General features: G+C 44.8%; 1 protein-coding gene across 1 annotated transcript; it reads left to right on the top strand.

The window, feature by feature from the left end:
- The first annotated feature begins 215 nt into the window (after positions 1 to 215).
- Positions 216 to 19,601, top strand: SRSF12 (serine and arginine rich splicing factor 12). The gene is made up of 5 exons (XM_044289329.1): positions 216 to 424; positions 6,230 to 6,334; positions 11,643 to 11,746; positions 13,290 to 13,410; positions 18,199 to 19,601. The coding sequence occupies exons 1-5, from the start codon at positions 360 to 362 to the stop codon at positions 18,530 to 18,532; spliced, it is 729 nt and encodes a 242-aa protein (XP_044145264.1). The 5' UTR covers positions 216 to 359; the 3' UTR covers positions 18,533 to 19,601.
- Positions 19,602 to 20,205: the final 604 nt, after the last annotated feature.

Here is a 20,205-nt window from a genome sequence, read left to right as displayed (position 1 = left end):
TAGGATTGTGTGACACGTGACATAACACCAGCAAGCCCCGGACTTACCGCCTACGGATAAGCTCCATGACTATGCTGCAGTGCCCCCTGGTGGCCGCCAGGTAGCAGTTACCACAGGTGAAACAGGATGTGCGCAGAAAGGTAAGAGTTCCCCGTTCAAAAATGGCCGCTGAGCCGCTTCCGGTTCCGCCCTGACAGAACGCCACACCTCTCTGGAGGACTAGAGCGCGTCACTATCCAGGACGGTTAAGTTGGTGGGAGCCGTTTGTGTGCTCGCGTATAGCATTCTGGGAGTTATTCCCTCGATTAGGAACCCACTGCACGGTGCCAGGGCCCAGAGGAAGTGCGAGCAGCGCCAGCATGTCCCGCTACACCAGGCCGCCCAACACCTCGCTCTTTGTTAGGAACGTGGCCGATGCTACCAGGTAAGTACGTCATGTGGTCCTCCGCCATTCATCGGAGTGCGTGCATGGAAATGGGGGCAGGGAGGCCTGTCCTGGGAGGAGAGCGCTGTGGAGCGTGGCGCGGGCTGGGGAGGCCTGGGCTTTAGCGGGAATGTACGGGAGACCTGGCTGGGAGGGCCTTCCATGGTCTGCATGGAGACTGCGGTGTGTGCAGGACTTGCCTCGTGGTAGGGTACTTTCACACTAGCGTTATTTTCCGGCATAGAGTTCCCTCCTAGGGGCTCAATACCGGAAAAGAACTGATCAGGCCGATCCCCATGCATTCTGAATGGAGAGCAATCCGATCAGGATGCATCCAGTTCAGTCTTTTTTACTGATGTTGTATTTTTACCTCCAACACTTTGAACGCCGGATCCAGCATTTTTCCCATTGACTTGCATTAATGCAGGATCCGGCGCCGTGTGTTCCGTCAAACCGGATCCATTTTGCATGTTAAAACCAAAAAATGTGCAAAAAAAAAAAGTTTAAGTCCATAAATGGCGGATGTTTTTTCCAATGCATTTTTTCATTGTGATCATAATCCTCAGAATTCAAATGTAATCTGTTTTCACACGTTTTTCTGAATCCGGCGGGTGGTTCCGGCGATGGAATTGCCCGCCGGATTCAAATAATGCTAGTGTGAAAGTAGCATAACCTGGTGTAAAACAGTAATTAGGGCTGAAAGAGCCTCTGTCAGCATGATCAACCCCATTACACTAGGAATCCTGCCTGGTAGGGTTGATTGTGCCGAGTAAATTTTCTCTCCTTTAGATTGAATAGTTGCTTCAATCTATATTTATGTAAATGATCTATTTCGAGCGCCAAGCTCTTGGAGCACCTCTAGCGTAACACCTCCTGCTCTCTCTACCCCCTTGTCAGGGTTGGACATTTTGTCTAGCCTTGTGTTCTGGCGCCAGCACTGAGTCGTTTCAGAGACTTGGCTCCTGTGCAATGCATCGGTGCTCAACAGATCCACTGCGCAGGCACCTAGTTACAGAGCCGACTCAGCGCTTGCGCAGTGTGTCTGTGGCTGAGATGTGTAGCCCTCAGGGGAGGGAGGGGGGTGGTTGCGTTGCTCCAAATGGATCATTTGCATGAATTAATATATTGGGAACTAGTCAACCTGAAGTGAAGAGGCATATCATTTTACTCAGCCCTACCAGGGAGTATGGTTCAGTAGTTGATCAGGCTGACGGGCTGGGCACATGCATACAGCTCAGTCAGCGATAACCCTGTGCCTAGCTACAGCTGGACAGGTCTGCGTGACGTAGAAGGCGTCATCCGCGACATATAATTATGTTGGTGGTAACTCTGAATGCGGCTTCCGCATCAAGAATCGATTACATTATTTTTCTGCATTTTTTTTAAGCGCAAATGAAAACAGACGCTATATGATTTCACATGCGGATTCCCCCCTTGTGTATAGCGGAGTACTATCTCTGTATACACACTTGCACAGAGGGTGCTATCAATCACTGAAAACACCTCCCCTGTGTACAACGATCAGTGACTGACAGCTATCTCTGTACACACACTTGGGCCCCTTTCACACGGGCGAGTATTCCGCACGGGTGCAGTGCATGACGTGAACGCGTTGCACCCGCCCTGAATCCGGACCCATTCATTTCAACAGGGCTGTGCAGATGAGTGGTGATTTTCACGCAATGCAAGCCCCATTGAAGTGAATGGGGCTGGATTTTTTATGGATGGTTGCTAAGAAGGTGATGAGATGAGCCCCGGGACCCCATTAAAGTCCATTTACTTTATTATTTTCCCTTAGAGCATGGTTATAAGGGAAAACAATAGCATTCTGTAAGGGCACTTTCACACTTGGGGCAGAGCTTTCCGACAGGCAGTTCCAGCAATCCGGACGCAAATGAATGGCATTTGTCAGACGGATCCGGATGCGGATACGTCTGGCAAATGCATTGACATACCGGAACCGTCTCTCTGGTGTCATCTGGAAAAATGGATCCAGTATTTTTTTTTTTTTTGCGTTTCTAACGGTCTTCGCACGTGCAGACCGGAAAGCAGGATCTGTTTTGCCGGAACACTTAAATGGGTTCTGCACATTGTTTAAACTGATGATCTATCCTCTGGATAGATCATCAGCTTCTGATCAGCAGAGGTCCGACACCCGGGATGCCGGACGATCAGCTGTTTGTGAAGGCAGCGGCGCTCTAGCAGCCTGACGGCCTTCTCACTGTTTACCGCAGGCCCACTGACGTCACGACTAGTATCACTGGCCTGAGCGGGGCTAAGCTCCATGCAAGGGAACAGAGCTTAGTTCCAGCCAGGCCATTGATACTGGTCGTGACACCACTGGGCCAGCGGTAAACAGTGAGAAGGCTGGAGTGCCGCTGCCTTCTCAAACAGCTGATAGGCGGGGGTCCCGGGTGTCGGACCCCCACCGATCAGATGCTGCTGATCAATCCAGAGGATAGATAATCAGTTTAAACAAAGTGCAGAACCCCTTTAATGCCAGGTCTGGCACTAATACACTTCAATGTAAATTAAAGTGTTCAGTATCTTTCGCCGGAGAGAGAACTGCAGCATGCTGCGGTATTTTCTCCTTCCAAAAAACGTAATAGGGACTGAACTGATGCGTCCTAAACGGATTGCTCTCCATTCAGAATGCATTAGGATAAAACTGATCAGTTCTTTTCCGGTATAGAGCCCCTAGGACGGAACTATATGCCAGAAAAGAATAACCCTAGTGTGAAAGTACCCTAATACAGAATGCTAAGTAAAATGTCCATTAAGGGGTAAAAAATAAATATAAAACCTGTAATAAAAAAATACTTGCCTCATCCAATTGATTGTGCAGCCTGCATCGACTTCTTCTTCTGAGGACCTGTAATAGGACATAATCGCGCTCATCACGTGTAGAGCCCGGAGATGTTAGTGCAGGTCCTGCTGAATGACGTTAGAAGGTCCTATCTCCGTTCAGCAGGACCTGCGCTGATGTCAGCGCTAGTCCTGCAAGAAGAAGAAAGACTAAGGGCTGAATCAATTGGATGAGGTAAGTACATCTTTTTTTTTTTTTTTTTTTTTTTTTTTTTTTTCCGCACATCAGTTCTGCGTTGTGTGAAAATCACAGCATGTTCTACATTCTGGGTTTTTCACGCAGCCCTGGCCCCATATAAGTGAATGGCGCTGCGTGAAAAACGCATTGCATCCGGAAGCAATTGCAGATGCAATGCGTTTTTCACTGATGGTTGCTAAGCTGTTTGTAAACCTTCAGGTTTTTTTATCATGTGTGTGTGAAAAACGCACCAAAACGCCTTGCACCCACGTGGAAAAAAAACTGAATGCAGACACGACTGACTGAACTTGTTTGCAAAATGGTGCGAGGTTCACTGAACGGAGCCAATCCGTCACACTTGTGTGAAAGAGGCCATCAATCGCTGGTAACACCTCCCTGTGTACAACGGAGATGTACAAATTCCACATCTTACTGAATCTTCTCCCCAAAAACTATAGACCAATCTGCTCAGCTCCTCCTGCTCCTCCATGCTGCCTGCAGATTGCATTATGTTTTTGTGGTGACAGGTTCCCCAAGTTTGCTGATCGCCCTCCCTGTGAGGGTATACGAAGGGTACTGGCACACAGTGCAGCTATGACATGCTGTTAGGATGCAGTTTTTTTTTTTATTGTAGCTAGCTGAAATTAATGAAATCATTCCAACAATGCAGAACACCAGGGGTTAATGAGGCTAATTGAATACGGCATCCTGAATGCATGTCAGAACTGCAGTGTGTGCCTGCACCCTAAGGGCTCTTGCACACGGCTGTATGCCCTTCTGTGTCCCGAAGCGGCAAACCGCAGATTCAAAAAATATACACCAAAAGTGTGCATACCTCTTTTTCCTAAAAGAACTGCAAAACGGGCAAGAGTAAAGACCTGTTCTGTAATTTGCGGAACTACGGGTTCTCGTGTGATCCACAAAAAACGTGGATCAGACCCAGAATACAGTGGTGTGCTTGAGGCCTGTTCTAATATTGGACAGCAGGGATCCAGCCGGGTGGGGGGAATGACATGTTATCTAGGTCAGGACTAAACCGCTTAGTGTGAGTGTAATGTCATACGCCTGACATGTATGGAAAGGTTTTTCTATCGCCTACGTCCAGCTGGGATTTTATGGAAAACTGTTCTCCTCTTGCCAAAATCAGAATCTTGCGTAGGCAGAGTATTGAAGAAAGGTGACTCATGTGTTGGAAGTAGTTGAGATTTTATTTTTGCATGTTTCCCCTGATATGGGGCAACTTCCAAGATTAAGAGGTAAACGCCCCAAAAACTTTTTTTTTTGCATTGTGATCTGTGGCCACTGATGCTGCACAGCGGCATATGTCGCAGAATACTCCCACATCGCTCCCTTAGAATAACGGTCAGATGTGCTAGGCTAAAGCCTGACGCCGCCGCTGGGTGCATGCGGCCACGCAGGCCCTTGGCAGCCTGTAACCCCACGATTTTACTTCAAAATCATGCTGTCATTGGCTGGCGTGTGTGGGCGAGGCTTGGCTGCTTGCGGTAAGTGGCACTGTCGGGCTCTGCCAACACATTGGTTAAAATTTGCGGTGCTGCGAGTGACACCAGGTAAAACTGTGCACATGTGTATTTTGGTTGTGGGCTTTGTACTACAGACTGAATTGTATACTTATTTTACATGGCATCTGCCACAAGTGTGTGTACTTTACAATATAGTGCTTTATACAAATGTTTGCTTTTATTTTGAAGGAATCTGTCACCATGAACAAGCAGTCTGATCTGTGTGCAGGAGCTGCTCAGTGCAGCCATTTTCCTCCTGATGCTGCCAGTGACCGCTGCAACCAAGCACTGTCCTCAGCAGTTGGGTGCAGTGGTCACATGCCATACACCTGTGTTGGTGACGTGCAGATGCCCGGCCCGGTCATTCAATGGCTGGGGGAACAGCAGTGGTGAAGCTGTGCCCCGAGGAGCCGGGCCGGCTCCTCTGTGCTCTCAGCACTTCCTTAACATGTCAAATAAACTGCAGGGTTCTCTCGAACAGGACCATGGATTTCATTTACATCAAAATGATCAACCCTAACAAAGTATGCCTGGCTTAAAAGGTGCGATCATGCTTCCAAGAGTGCCGGGAGTCTGGCCCTGACGCTGATACTAGTTACCAGATAACCCTGTTAATTCGTGCCTATATTGAATATTAGCACTGCCTGTTTGAAGGGACCCTTATACACAAACCCTGATATGAATGGGCCCTGTTCCTCCTCTCTTAGGCTAGGTCTATATGACGGGGCACAACTACACTGCAACATTTGTCGCGCAACAATTTTTATAATGATAGTCTATGGTATCGCAGTGCGACATGCTCCGACGCGGCAGTCGCAGAAAAATCCATCTTGAATGGATTTTTTTCGACAGTTGCAGCATGTAGCAGTGTGACACCATAGACTATCATTATAATAAATGTTGTCCTGTAGACCTAGCCTTCTAGCGTACTATCCACAGATCAAACTGCATGTTCTATTTATTCAGCCTGTGATGTCACCTCTCCTGCCAGTAACTTTCTATAGGTTGTTGGTCAGTGCGCCATGTCCCGTGGCACCTAAAGAGGAATGGACGAGCAGTAGAGCTTGTGTGCCCAGTATTGGGATCATGCGATTGAAGCTGAAGGCTGAGCTCGGTCATAGCCGGGGGGGGGGGGGGAAGGGGGGGCTTCCTAACTTGGAGCACAGACATCATGTTGTTGACCTGACAAAGCAATGAAATTCCACTATCAACCTTGTTTCTTTACCTTACACACTTCAGGCCGGAGGACTTACGGCGTGAGTTTGGTCGGTACGGCCCCGTAGTAGACGTTTACGTTCCACTTGACTACTACAATCGTCGCCCCAGAGGATTTGCATATATTCAATATCCTTTATTTGCCTGTGATGATGTTCAGGAGCATGGGCGTGCCGGCTTCCTAACTGTATGTGTGTTTATTTCTCTGTCTCAGAAAATGTAAAGCAGTCCACAGTAGCTGGCAAGCACACCAAGGTTTGAATGAGCCTGGTTAGATAGAACCAAGCGTAAAGCCCACAGACCTCTTTGAAGTGGCAGCTTCAAGGAATAAAGAGGGAGGGTGGAAACAGATAAGAAAGCTGGAAGAGGGAAAGTTCTTGCCACCCACTAAAGACACAGCCTGCACCGAGCTGAGGGTTCAAATTACCTACCTTTTAAATCCAAAGCCAAGTTCGATTTGGTTGACCCTTGTCCAAGTTCACCTTGCAAGCTCCAAAGAGTAAAGGTCAAGGTTCAAGATCAAGTCAAACGAGGTAATCGCAAAAGTTTCCTTTTGTATCCTACTTCTCGAAAATGTCTGGTCAGTAGAGGATGCTTCAGGTTCATGGGTTGGCTTTGCAGACCTACTTCCTAGAAGAGATAAAAGGCTGGGAAACATTTATATCTGGGGAAAATTTTTATTTATTTTTTCCCCCTTTCAATCTGTCCTTTTATTAAGGGGTTTCAGCCACTGTATTGGCAGGATTTAAGAGGAGGAAGGACCGCGTTCTAATGAGGGCATTTTTGTGCAGATCATGGGGATTATTTAACATGTTCTGCACGAATCTCTAGGCCTATTACAACTGCTGGGGTTGTACTTCAAGACAAGTTTCTGGTGTGTAAGGGCTGTATTACACTGCTAGATTTAAGGCCCTGTTAGACTGGCAGATTATCGTTAAGATCGCTAACGAGCGTTCATCTGGCAGTGTTAAAAGAACCTGGTTTGCCGGCAGCAGATCCCGCCGTGTAACAGACGCTCCACTGACGGCAAACAATGAGATGGTATAGGGATGAGCGATGCATTAGCGATCACCTATTCCTATACTGAGGAGATTGTTTCATGTAATGGCAATAGCCACCTCCTCTAGGGAGCAGGCGATTGACTGGAGGGAACGCTTCCCTTCCGACCATCTCCCCGTGTAAAAGGGCCCTTAGCAGACACCTGCTTGTCAGTAAAGGAGACCGCTGCTATTACATGCAGTGATCTTCTCCACAGTATGGGGCGGAGGGATCATTAATGTCACCGCTCGTCCCCACACAGTCATTGGCCGCCACCAGAGAGCTTAATTAGATGGCAAAATCTGTCAGCAAATGATTTTTGTGACTGCATAAAAGATGCAATTACCCGATGAACGAGCAAATGTTTGCTCATTCATGGGGTAGTCTTGTTAGCGATTCTCTTGCTGATCCTTGGCCAGTGTAATACTGCTAAGGGCTCATGAACACATCCTTAAGGCCTCTTTCAGATATGCGTCCTGAATTTGCTCCAGATGAGTCCCGGGTGCATTGCGGGAAACCCGCCCGAGTGCGCACACAATTTCAGTCACTGCGATGGCGTTCAGTTTTTATCGCACGGGGCAATGCGTTTTGCATGCATGTGATAAAAAACGGAATGTGGTACCCAGACTTCTTCACTGAAGTTAGGTGTTGTGTAGATGTTGTTTTCCCTTTATAACATGGTTATGAGGGAAAATAGTGTTGTTAATACAGAATGCTTAGTAAAATGTTTGCTTGAGGGGTTAAAAAAAAATAACTCGCCTCATCCACTTGATCGCACAGCCGGCATGTATTCTTTCAGGACCTGCCAAAGGACCTGTGACGTAATTGTGCTCTTCACATGGTGAGCACGGTGACATCAGCACAGGTCCTGCTGAATTAAGATGGAGGATCCTTCTATCTTCATTCAGCAGGACCTGTGGTGAGCACAATTACGTCATCAAAGGCCCCTTTTGCAGGTCGAAGAGACTATATCGGCTGCGCGATCAAGTGGATGAGGAGTTAATTTTTATTTTTAACCCCTCAAGAAACTTTTTAGTAAGCATTCTGTATTAAGAATGCTATTTTCCCTTAACCATGTTATAAGGGAAAGTACAGTAAATTGACTTTAATCAATTTACAAACAACCTCTCCTAGCAACAATGCGTGAAAATCGCATTGCATACACACTTGCTTGTGGATGCGATGTGATTTTCACACAGCCCCATTCATTTCTGTGGGGCCTGTGTTGCGTGAAAAACACTGAATATAGAACATACTGCGATTTTCACACAACGCACAAGTGCTGCGTGAAAATCACTGCTCATCTGCACAGCCCCATAGAAGCGAATGGTTCAGTCCGGATTCGGTGCAGGTGCAATGCGTTCACCTCACACATTGCACCCGTGCAGAATTCTAGTCTGTGTGAAAGGGCCTAAGTGTTTTGCGGCCTGCAAATTTTGGGGAAGGCACGCACAGTGTGCACATGCTGTCTTCCGTCTCTTTTCCTGCTTGCTGCTTTGACATATTGGCAGCGAGCAGGATGAGAGGTGGGAGATGACACGTGTACACTGCTTGTGCCTTTCCTTCATACAGCTGATTGGCGGGGGTGCCAGGTGTTGGACCCGCACCGATCTGATATTGATGAACTATCCTGAGGATAGGTCACCAATATTACAAGTCGGGGGAACCCTTTTAATTTAGCATGTCTTGTATTGGAAAACAGGAATAAAAGGTGACCAAAAACATGGTGTTCCATTAAAAAAAAGACTGGGGTAATTTATTTATTTTCCCCACTTTTTACACTAACTTCTGATCGTTTTTGAGATGCTGACACCCTGCCTGCTGAGCCATGCTTTGCATACAGCTATACAGGCAGTTAGTTAACCATGACAGGCCTGGAAACCTTCAGAAGGTGCAGGGGCTCCGATCGGAAGGCAGAGGGAACAACCCACAGATGCTGTGCTTGCTATTGAACATGACTGGGTTTGGCATTATCGCCAATCGCGTTCATTGCAGCTGGGTGGCGGCTGTATTATACAGCCTGCACTCACAATGTATGGATTGGTCATAGCGCAGAAACTTGCATCATACATTCCCCTTACACAAGTTGCAGACACGTGTTTTAGTCAAATGCAAATGAGCACGCTGGAGTACCAGGAGGCAGGGCTGAATATTTTGAGCACTGCTTTATAACACCCCGTGTGCTCTGCATACCCCCACCTTCCCTTGATTGACAGGGCTAGACTTCAGCATGCTGAGGGCAGAGCTGTGTCCTAGCATCTACATATTATATACATTGATTGCTGTATCCTTACCACATTGCGATGAGCTCAGAAAAGTAATATACATATTACTGCTTTATTCAGGCACAATGTATGGTTATAAAAACACCAGTAATGTTGGCTTTCTAAGCATAGAAAAAACAATCTTCTATGTATGAAAAAACTATAGCTTAGGGATAATTATCTGATCAGTGGGGGTCTGACACCTGTGACCTCCACCGATCAGCTATTCAAGAAGGCATCTTCTTGCTGCTTTCACCAGGCCAGGTGAAGACACATTCACCTGTCACGTGGCCTAGGTGCAGCTCTGCCCCATTGAAGTGAATGGGGCTAAGCTCTTAAACCAAGCACAGCCGCTATACAATGTACGCCGCATGCTCACTGGAGCGCCAGTGTCTTTTCAAACGCATGATCGGCAGGGATCCTGGGTGTCGGAACCGATCAGATATAGATGACCTATTCAGAGGATATCAGTATAAAAATCTCAGAAAACACTTTTAAAAAGCTAATAAATATTTCTGGTTTCTTTATAATCATATAGTGTGCCTGTGAATAAACCAGTTAGGTTTTAGGTTTCTAAGTTAAAAAAACACTATTCTCGATATAGTAAAATCTTTCATTATTATTTATAGTATAGCCAACAGGCATACTACAGGTTAAAGAAGAGAAAAGAAATCTCAGTCTCCTGCGACTTGAACTTAGGATCTCTGGATGCTGAGCGCTTTACACTAAGCTGTAGCATTGCCACATAGAGGAGAATGCTGAGACATTTTGCAGGTTTCATTATAATCATATATTGTACTTGTGAATAAAGCAGTAGTATGTATATTAGCTTTCTGAGTATATCTCAATGTGGTAAGGATACATTAAGTGGTGGTTATGCTATGTAGATGCTAGGAGACAGCTCTGCCCTCCACCATGCTGATTTCCAGCCCTTTCGATCAAGAGTTGGGCGTGTGCAGCGCACAGGGGGGTCTTACAATGCAGTGCTCAAAGAATTCGGCCCCGCCCACTGGTGCTCAAACGTCCTCATTTGCACATAAATAAAATGCAGATATATCTGTAGCTGTTTATCACACAGACAAAAGAAAGGTATTGTTTTAATCCCCACGATGAGCCCTATTAGGCACTATGCCTGGTTTATTAGGGTTGATCATGCTGATGCAGCATTTCAGTTTGTTTCAGGTATGTGCTGCAGATGGCACTTAATGCAATGCATAGGGTGGAGTTTGTGGCAAATCCCCCAGCTTTTCTGCCTGTGTTTTGTCTCCCACCAAATCCACTCCATTTGGACATGTGGCTGTGACCTAAAGGAGTTGTCAGAGCTATAGAAATAAGAGTAACCACAGTAAGAGTACATTCATGCTTGGTCACCTTTCTGCCATTGAATTGCTGGCAGAATATCTGCAGAATGTTAGTGCTTGCAATGAGGTCTTTCCGGAGAGGTCAGAGGGCCAGTCTGGTGGATTTGCTAGTGAGTGGTTCTGTGCAGCCGTAGAAGGAGAATGAAAGCCAAATGTTTCATTAAACCGAAAATGCAATGATATGTTAACACAGAATGCAACTTGGCAATGGGGAGAAAGAATTGAGATCTTAAAAGTAAGGAATTGAAACACTAAGTATATTAGAATGTGTCAAACCAGAAAACCCCTTTAAGAAATGTTAAGAAACGTTGTAGTGTCACAGCAGCATTAGGGGTGTTTCAAGATTAAAAATAAAATCTGGTAGTGAAAAAGGTAATGAAGTAAAAGACATTACTCCACTCAGATTCCCCATCGCGCCAGCAGTGCTGCCAGTAAGTATGAAACGTGGCTGCTGCAGCCAATCGCTAACCTCGATGGTCATGCGCCATACTGTTTTGCTAGGTATTTAGCAGGTGAGTAAGATGTCTTTTTCATTATTGAAGCTGACAAGTTCTCTAACAGCTTGAAACCAATGGGCTTATTGTAGTTAAAACAGGCCCTTTTGTTAAATTGAGTGGAATCAAGGTATTTGCGTATGCAGTTCATCATGCGGTTTTACTTCATGGCATAATTTTATGATAAAACAGCTCATTGCGCTGTAAACTGTTTTCTCAAACATTGTTTTATGTGGTGCCATGTCCAGTGTATGCCAAAGTCTCCTTAACAGACAGCCAGGTTTGAAGATGTTCGTGATGCTGAAGACGCACTTTACAATCTCAACAGAAAATGGGTTTGTGGCCGTCAAATTGAAATACAGTTTGCTCAAGGTGATCGTAAAAGTAAGTACGTGGGTTTACAGGTTTATTATAGTCAGGAATAAAGGCGGCCATACACTTTGTCCAAGCGAAAATTCAATGATCAATCTAATGATGTACCGATTATAGACAATTCACCAGTGCCAACTGCTAAACAATCTAGGGGGTGAGTAGGCGCAATAAAACCTCACCACCATCCAGTGGTCTCAATATATTAGTATAGTGACAGCCAACTAGACGGTAAGAAACAAACGTGGTCTTGCCACCTCTGATGTTCCGTGATGACTTCAAGGTTCTCCAGATGCCTAGGGAATGGACAAAATGTGTTTCAACAGGCATGTCCTCTAAAGTCCATAGATGTCCCTATTAGGTGGCTGCTCTGTCCCTGATACCTACACACAGTGTAACTGCTCTGTTAAGGGCAACCCAGTCAGGAACCTGCCCCTTGCCTCAAACGCCCTGCTTAGACCCGATCATGTAATATCCCGACGTGCCATGCTTCACCATAACAAACTTTAGTGTTGTGTCCAAAGCAGGAAGGAGCTGGAAAAGATGGAAAGCCGCTCCACATACTAAAATGCTAGTAGTGAAGGGGTATAAATATCGCCAGCAGCGCTAATGCACTGGCAGACATACCTGTAAAGCGAATGCTGCATAAATACCTCGTCCATATCTCCCAGATTCCAGCATGCTTGCACGAAGCCGATCCCAAAGTCTTACCCATGTGACTTCAGTCTGGAGGGGGTTGGGCTAGAGTTACAGAAGGTGTCTGGCAACGGAGGCTGCGTGTCAGGCTGAGAGAGATCCATAGCAAGAGCGCTAATGCATACAAAAAGTATATGCTGGCGGATGGATTAAAGATCTATTTCTTGGCCAGGGTAGGATTGGAGGTAAACTGCTCAGGTACATTGCCTGGTTGGATGCCACCAAGCATTCCATTATTGTCACTATACTAATATATCGTCTGGTGACCGATAGATGGTTGCAAGGTCCTCTTTCATGACCTAAAAGGACACCCCTCTTGTGTTTTTTTTTTTTTTTTTTTTTTTTTTTTTTGCTAACCCCCTAATATTGTTTGTTGTAAAGCTTGCTTATGGACTTTTAATGTGACTAGTAAAGGTTACATTTTATTGCCCATGCTCTCCTCCTAGATTGTTCAGCCACACACTTTCAATAGCTGTCGGCTGACCGCTCTCTCCCAACTTCCTCCTGGCTTCCCCCATACACATTATTGTGAGTGGATGTAGTAAACAATAGGATGAGGCCCTCCCCTGGTGCACCTGGTTGGGGTAGAAAGTTCACTTAGAACTATGTTGAGCAGGTACAGGGTAATGTATCACCTCTTGTCCCTGGGGGGGGGATGTGTGTAAAAAAAAAAAAAAAAGGATTCCTCTATAGTTGCAGCCAACCTAGGACTATATTGCATATATTCGCATGAGATTTCATCTGGAAGCACATCTGCTCCGAAGCCATAGGGATAACACAGTAGAATTATGCGAGGATCTATCAGTAACCAAAATATAAATTCTAGATATTAAATGCTACCAACTATGCTTTAATCTCTTAGCTCCTGGACAAATGAAGTCCAAGGAACGAAATACCTCTTCTCCAGTTGATCGGAGAAGATCAAGAAGCCACAGCAGACGAACACGCAGCCGAAGCGGTTCTTGGGACCGTGGCAGAAGAAGGTGAGTTATTTAGACAGCGGTGGCCTATTTGTTTTAGGAACGCCCTCTTTCCTGTCTTTTCTTTATTTCTTTCTGGTTTCTATTTGCTTTTACTTTCAGAAAAATTGAAAAATGCAGTCAGATTCATGTATACTAAACTCATGTTTCCTCATGTAACTGTTTGTGCCCCCTGGCTTTCTCTGGAAACCATGTGGGGAAAGTGTGTGTAATGTATGATATGTGGGTACATGACCCGTGCCTTGTTTCTTTTTGATGAATCTGCTTCAAATAAACAGAATTTAAAAAAAAATAAAAAAAAGCTCCATTCAGACTTTTTTTTTTTTTTTTTGGCGCAAGTTAGCTGAATTTTTTTTTTAACTAGTTTTTTCTTACAAAATCTCATATTCCACTAAGGCTAGTTTCACACTAGCGTTCGTCGGTCCGCTCGTGAGCTCCGTTTGAAGGAGCTCACGAGCGGACCCGAACGCCTCCGTCCAGCCCTGATGCAGTCTGAATGGAGCGGATCCGCTCAGACTGCATCAGTCTGGCGGCGTTCAGCCTCCGCTCGCCTCCGCGCGGACAGCTGGACGCTGCTTGCAGCGTTCAGCTGTCCGCCTGGCCGTGCGGAGGCGAGCGGATCCGTTCAGACTTACAATGTAAGTCAATGGGAACGGATCCGCTTGAAGATGTCACCATATGGCTCAATCTTCAAGCGGATCCGTCCCCCATTGACTTTACATTGAAAGTCTGAACGGATCCGCTCAGGCATCTTGCGCACTTAGAAATTTTTCTAAGTTATTAATGCAGACGGATCCGTACTGAACGGAGCCTCCGTCTGCATTAATATGATCGGATCCGTTCAGAACGGATCCGATCAAGCGCTAGTGTGAAAGTAGCCTAACTTGTGACAAAAATAAAATCTCACATGAACTCACCATACCCCTCACGGAATCCAAATGCGTAAAATTTTTTAGACATTTATATTCCAGACTTCTCGCGCTTTAGGGCCCCTAAAATGCCAGGGCAGTTTAAATACCCCACATGTGACCCCATTTTGCGAAGACACCCCAAGGTATTTTGTGAGGGGCATGGCGAGTTCATGTAAAATTTAATTTTGTCACAAGTTAGCAGAAAGGGAGACTTTGAGGGAAAAAAAATCAATTTCCGCTAACATGTGCCAAAAAAAAAAAAAAAAAAACTTCTATGAACTCGCCATGCCCCTCATGGAATACCTTGGGGTGTCTTCCTTCCAAAATGTGGGGTATTTATACTGCCCTGGCATTTTAGGGGCCCTAAAGCGTGAGAAGTCTGGAATATAAATGTCCTTCTAAAAGATACTCATTGGAATTTGGGCCCCTTTGCGCACCTAGGCTGCAAAAAAGTCACATGTGGTATCGCCGTACTCAGAAGTTGGGCAATGTGTTTTTTTACATATAACCATGCTGGGTGAGAGAAATATCTCTATAATGACAACTTTGTATAAAACAAAATGGGAAAAGTTGACTTTTAGAGATTCTCTCACCCAGCATGGGTATATGTAAAAATACACCCCAAAATATATTGCCCTACTTCTCCGAGTACGGCGATACCACATGTGACACTTTTTTGCAGCCTAGGTGGGCAAAGGGGCCCAAATTCCAATGAGTACTTTTAGGATTTTACATGGCATTTTTTTATGCATTTGGATTCCAGACTTCTCACGCATTAGGGCCCCTAAAATGCCAGGGCAGTATAACTACCCCATAAGTGACCCCATTTTGGAAAGAAGACACCCCAAGGTATTTTGTGATGGGCATAGTGAGTTCATGGAAGTCTTTTATTTTTTGTCACAAGTTAGTGGAATATGAGACTTTGTAAGGAAAAAGAAAAAATTAATCATTTTCCGCTAACTTGTGACAAAAAATAAAAAGTTCTATGAACTCACTAATGTCTATCAGCGAATACCTTAGGGTGTCTACTTTCCGAAATGGGGTCATTTGTGGGGGTTTTCTACTGTCTGGGCATTGTAGAACCTCAGGAAACATGACAGGTGCTCAGACAGAAAGTCAGAGCTGCTTCAAAATGCAGAAATTCACATTTTTGTACCATAGTTTGTAAAAGCTATAACTTACCCAAACCTTTATTTTTTTATTTAATTTTTCACCCAAAGATTTTTTTTTTAATCAAACACGTAGAACAATAAGTTTAGAGAGAAATTTATATAGAAATGTATTTCAAAAAATAATAATTTGCAACTGAAAGTGAAAAATGTCATTAAAATTTTTTCGATTAATAACAAAGTAAAAATGTCAGCAGCAATGAAATACCACAAATGAAAGCTCTATTAGAGAGAAGAAAAGGAGGTAAAATTCATTTAGGTGGTAAATTGTATGACCGAGCAATAAACGGTGAAAGTAGTGTAGTGCAGAATTGTAAAAAGTGGTCTGGTCATTAAGGGCGTTTAAGCTAGGGGAGCTGAGGTGGTTAATAATGAGTTTGCTTTAGCAGTTTTCAAAATGGAGAGCATGCAGGCTGTTCTGATGGTTTGCTCGTGTAATATACATGTGCCATTGATCTAAAATGTCATAAATGAAAGTATATTGAACTTATTTATTCCATGTGGGAGGGTGTATATATAATATACACTGAACAAAAATCTAGATGCAACACTTTCGGTTTTGCTCCCATTTTGCATGAGCTGAACTCAAGGATCTGAAACATTTTCTACATAAACAAAAGACCCATTACTCTCAAATATTGTTCACATCTGTCTAAATCTGTTAGTGAGCACTTCTCCTTTGCCAAGATAATCTATCCCACCTCACAGGTGTGGCATATCAAGGTGCTGATTAGACAGCATGAATATTGCACAGGTGTGCCTTAGACTGCCCACAATAAAAGACCACTCTGAAATGTGCAGTTTTGCCTTGGGGAAGAGGGTAAAAAAACAAGTATCTGGTGTGGCTACCATTTGCCTCATGCATTGCAACACATCTGTTGCATAGAGTTGATTGTGAAGTTGCAGGAACTGGAGCACGCTGTCATATACGCCGATCCAGAGCATCCCAAACATGCTCAATGGGTGACCTATCCGGTGAGTATCCTGGCCATGGAAGAACTGGGATGTTTTCAGCTTCCAGGAATTGTGTACAAATCCTTGCAATATGGGGCCGTGTATTATCATGCTGCAACATGAGGTGATGGTCGTGGATGAATGGCACAACAATGGCCCTCAGGATCTTGTCACTGTATCTCTGTGCATTCAAAATACCATCAATAAAATGCACCTATGTTCGTTGTCCAGAACATACGCCTGCCCATAACATAACACCACTGCCACCATGGGCCACTCGATCCACAACGTTGATGTCAGCAAACCGCTCACCCACACGACGCCACACGCTGTCTGCCATCTGCCCTGAACAGTGAAAATTGGAACTTATCCGTGAACAGAACGCCTCTCCAATGTGCCAGACGGCATTGAATGTGAGCATTTGCCCAATCAAGTTGGTTACGACGACAAACTGCAGTCAGGTCCAGACCCCGGTGAGGACGACGAGCATGCAGATGAACTTCCCTGAGACGGTTTGACAGTTTGCGCAGAAATTCTTTGGTTATGCAAACCAATTGTTGCTGCAGCTGTCAGTCTGAGAGCAGCCACCCGATCGTGGAGGTGAACATGCTGGATGTGGAGGTCATGGGCTGGTGTGGTTACACGTGGTCTGCGGTTGTGAGGCCGGTTGGATGTACTGCCAAATTCTCTAACACCTTTGGAGACGGCTTATGGTAGAGAAATGAACATTTATTGCACAGGCAACAGCTCTGGTAAGCATTCCTGCAGTAAGCATGCCAATTGCACGCTCCCTCAAACGTTGTGACATCTGTGGCATTGTGCTGTGTGATCAAACTGCACATTTTCTAGTGGCCTTTTATTGTGGGAAGTCTAAGTCACACCTGTGCAATAGTCATGCTGTCTATGGCTACTTTCACACTTGCGCTTGATCGGATCCGTTCTGAACGGATCCGATCATATTAATGCAGACGGAGGCTCCGTTCAGTACGGATCCGTCTGCATTATTAACTTAGAAAAATTTCTAAGTGTGAAAGTAGCCTGAGCGGATCCGTTCAGACTTTCAATGTAAAGTCAATGGGGGACGGATCCGCTTGAAGATTCAGCCATATGGTGTCATCTTCAAGCGGATCCGTTCCCATTGACTTACATTGTAAGTCTGAACGGATCCGCGCGGACAGCTGAACGCTGCAAGCAGCGTTCAGCTGACCGTGCGGAGGCGAGCGGAGGTTGAACGCCGCCAGACTGATGCATTCTGAGCGGATCCGATCTGAGCGGGTCATTACGTATGTCATCCGTTTTATGTGGATTCCGTTCCTGGAAATTAAATCTTTTTTCCAATTTTTTTTTCTCAAAGAAATCCAAACAACTTTATTTGCTTATTGAAATTTATACAGGTTTCTGGTTTTTGCAGATCCGCAAAAAACGGATGACATACGGAAACATTTTCAGGAACAACGGATCCGCAAAAAAACGGACCGAAATTCGGGATATAGAAAAATACTGACGTGTGAATGTAGCCTAACACAGATTTAGACAGATTTGTGAACAATATTTGAGTAATGGGTCTTTTGTGTAGGTAGAAAAATGTTTCAGATGTTTTTTTATTTATTTTTTTAGTTCAGCTCATGCAAAATGGGAGCAAAACCGAAAGTGTTTATATTTTTGTTCAGTGTGTGTACATATAAATGGATAGGACCCATGGCTTTTTTATTTTATTTAACTTTTTAGACTTATGGATGTTTTTATATATCCCTTAGGTCAAGACACAGAAGACATTCATATAGTCATTCAAAATCTCGTTCAAAAACTCCACAGAAGCATTCGCGATCACCTCTAAGACACGTTTTCTCAAAAGGACGGTCTAGATCAGTGGAAAAATCGCCATCTGGTTCACCACCGAAGGAATCTGGATCAAAGCCTCGATCTGCCCAGGGGCGCTCTGGTTCTGCAAGATCACGTTCAAAGTCTCCCCGTCAGAGGCATGCCAATTCTACATCGCAGAAAGAAATGGCCCGAAACTCTCGTTCGCGGTCTAGATCGCGGGGCTTTAGGGGTAGAAATAGTCGGCACTCTGGTTCTGATGAAGACTAGTCTGCTCCTAAACAATTTCCCAGACTAAGGCTACATGCACATGACTATGTGTTTTGTGGTCTGCAAATTGCAGATCAGCCCAAAAAAATAAATACTATCAGTTTTTTTTTTTGTTTTTTTTTTTTTGCGGGACTACGGAACGGACATACGGCTGCAGGTAGCACACTGTGCTGTCTACATTTTTTTTTGTGGACCCATTGAATTGAATGGGTCTGCATCCTATCCGCAAAAGAAAATAAAAAAAAGGCAGTGAAACTAACATTCGTGTGCATGTAGCCTAAGGGACATGCAGACTATTCTGTATAAATGATCTGTAAGTTCCTTGACTGTTCAGAGGCTTTTCTCATATCACGTAGGCTTCCCGAGAAGAGAAATCTTCTCAATAGTGTAAATAGAAAACTACTAAGGTTCATTTAGCAAATGTGAGTGGAGGCAATTCTGTGTTGCTTTAACAAACATCAGTATTCTGTTGGCCTCCGAGCGTGTTTTCATTTGTTTTGTATTCTAATAACTTTTTTATATCTTCATGTATGAAGTGCTGTTTTAGAGGTTGTGGGAAAGCATTTAACTGGGTACAGCTTTGTTAAATGCCATCTAGGTTGCTACCTTTCATCATATTTTGTAATTACTTTTTGATAAACTGTGTTCTATAGGAGTAACATTTTAATCTTTTGATCTTTAGTTCCAAACATCTGTAAGATGCATTTATTTAGTATGCCTAAGGCTACTTTCACACTAGCGGCAGGGCAGATCCGACAGGCTGTTCTCCCTGTCGGATCCGTTCCTGCTGCTATTTCGCCGGACTGCCGCTCCGTCCTCGTTGATTATAGGCGCAGCATGGTGAGATGCCGCCGGGCTAAAAGTACTGAATGTCTGACTTTTTAGTCCGTCAGCCTCTCGCCGTGCTGCGCCGGAGCTCCGCCCTGTCCCCATTATAGTCAATGGGGACTGAGCGGCACTCCGGCGGCAGGAACGGCTGAACAGCCGGTCGGATCAGTCCTGCCGCTAGTGTGAAAGTACGCTAAACTGAAGGAATTTTCTTTACCTGACAACCTCCCTATTGCCTGGTCTTTTTTTGCATGAAGCATTAGGCTGCATTCATTTGGCCATGTGACGGCTATAGGCTTAAATTAACTGAGCTTCAGATCATAGATCCAAAGTCGATTCTTTCAAAAACTGTTTGTAATGCTGTTTCTATAGAGCATTAAAATGTATGGGCTCCGTGTAGCCAAACGTTGTCTTGCCAGAAGTTGCGTGAGACTTTGGTGAATGACTTCAGTATTCCTATCTGCGTATTTAAAAACCATTTTAAAATGGGAATCTGAAGTGGGCTTTGGTGTGCTGGCTGGTACCTCTGTATCAAAGCCCACTTCGGATTCCTATTTTAAAGTGTTTTTAAATACGCTGATAGGAATACTGAAGTCATTCACCAAAGTCTCGCGCAACTTCTGGAGAGACTGTTTGGCTACACTGAGCCCATACATTTTAATGCTGTACAGAAACAGAATTTCCAATGAACTTTTTGGAACAAATCTACTTTGGATCTATGATCTGAAGCTCTATTCGTTCAAGCCTGGTGATAGCCATACTTCCAGGACCGACCACAGCTTATGCTACTTTCACACTCGGGTTTTGTGCGCACCCGTCTTGTATCCGCATTGTATATCCCATTG

This window comes from Bufo gargarizans, chromosome 4, assembly GCF_014858855.1.
Source record: "Bufo gargarizans isolate SCDJY-AF-19 chromosome 4, ASM1485885v1, whole genome shotgun sequence".
Lineage (NCBI taxonomy): Eukaryota > Metazoa > Chordata > Amphibia > Anura > Bufonidae > Bufo > Bufo gargarizans.
This window is presented reverse-complemented; position numbering and strand designations above follow the sequence as displayed.

What these genes read in the sequence shown, in the direction of transcription:
- SRSF12 (XM_044289329.1), top strand. Translation starts at nt 360, where the DNA reads ATGTCCCGCTACACCAGGCCGCCCAACACCTCGCTCTTTGTTAGGAAC. An exon ending in AGAGGATTTGCATATATTCA is followed by an intron (nt 6,335 to 11,642) that starts ATATCCTTTATT and finishes ACAGACAGCCAG; the next exon opens with GTTTGAAGATGTTCGTGATG. An exon ending in TGCTCAAGGTGATCGTAAAA is followed by an intron (nt 11,747 to 13,289) that starts GTAAGTACGTGG and finishes TTAATCTCTTAG; the next exon opens with CTCCTGGACAAATGAAGTCC.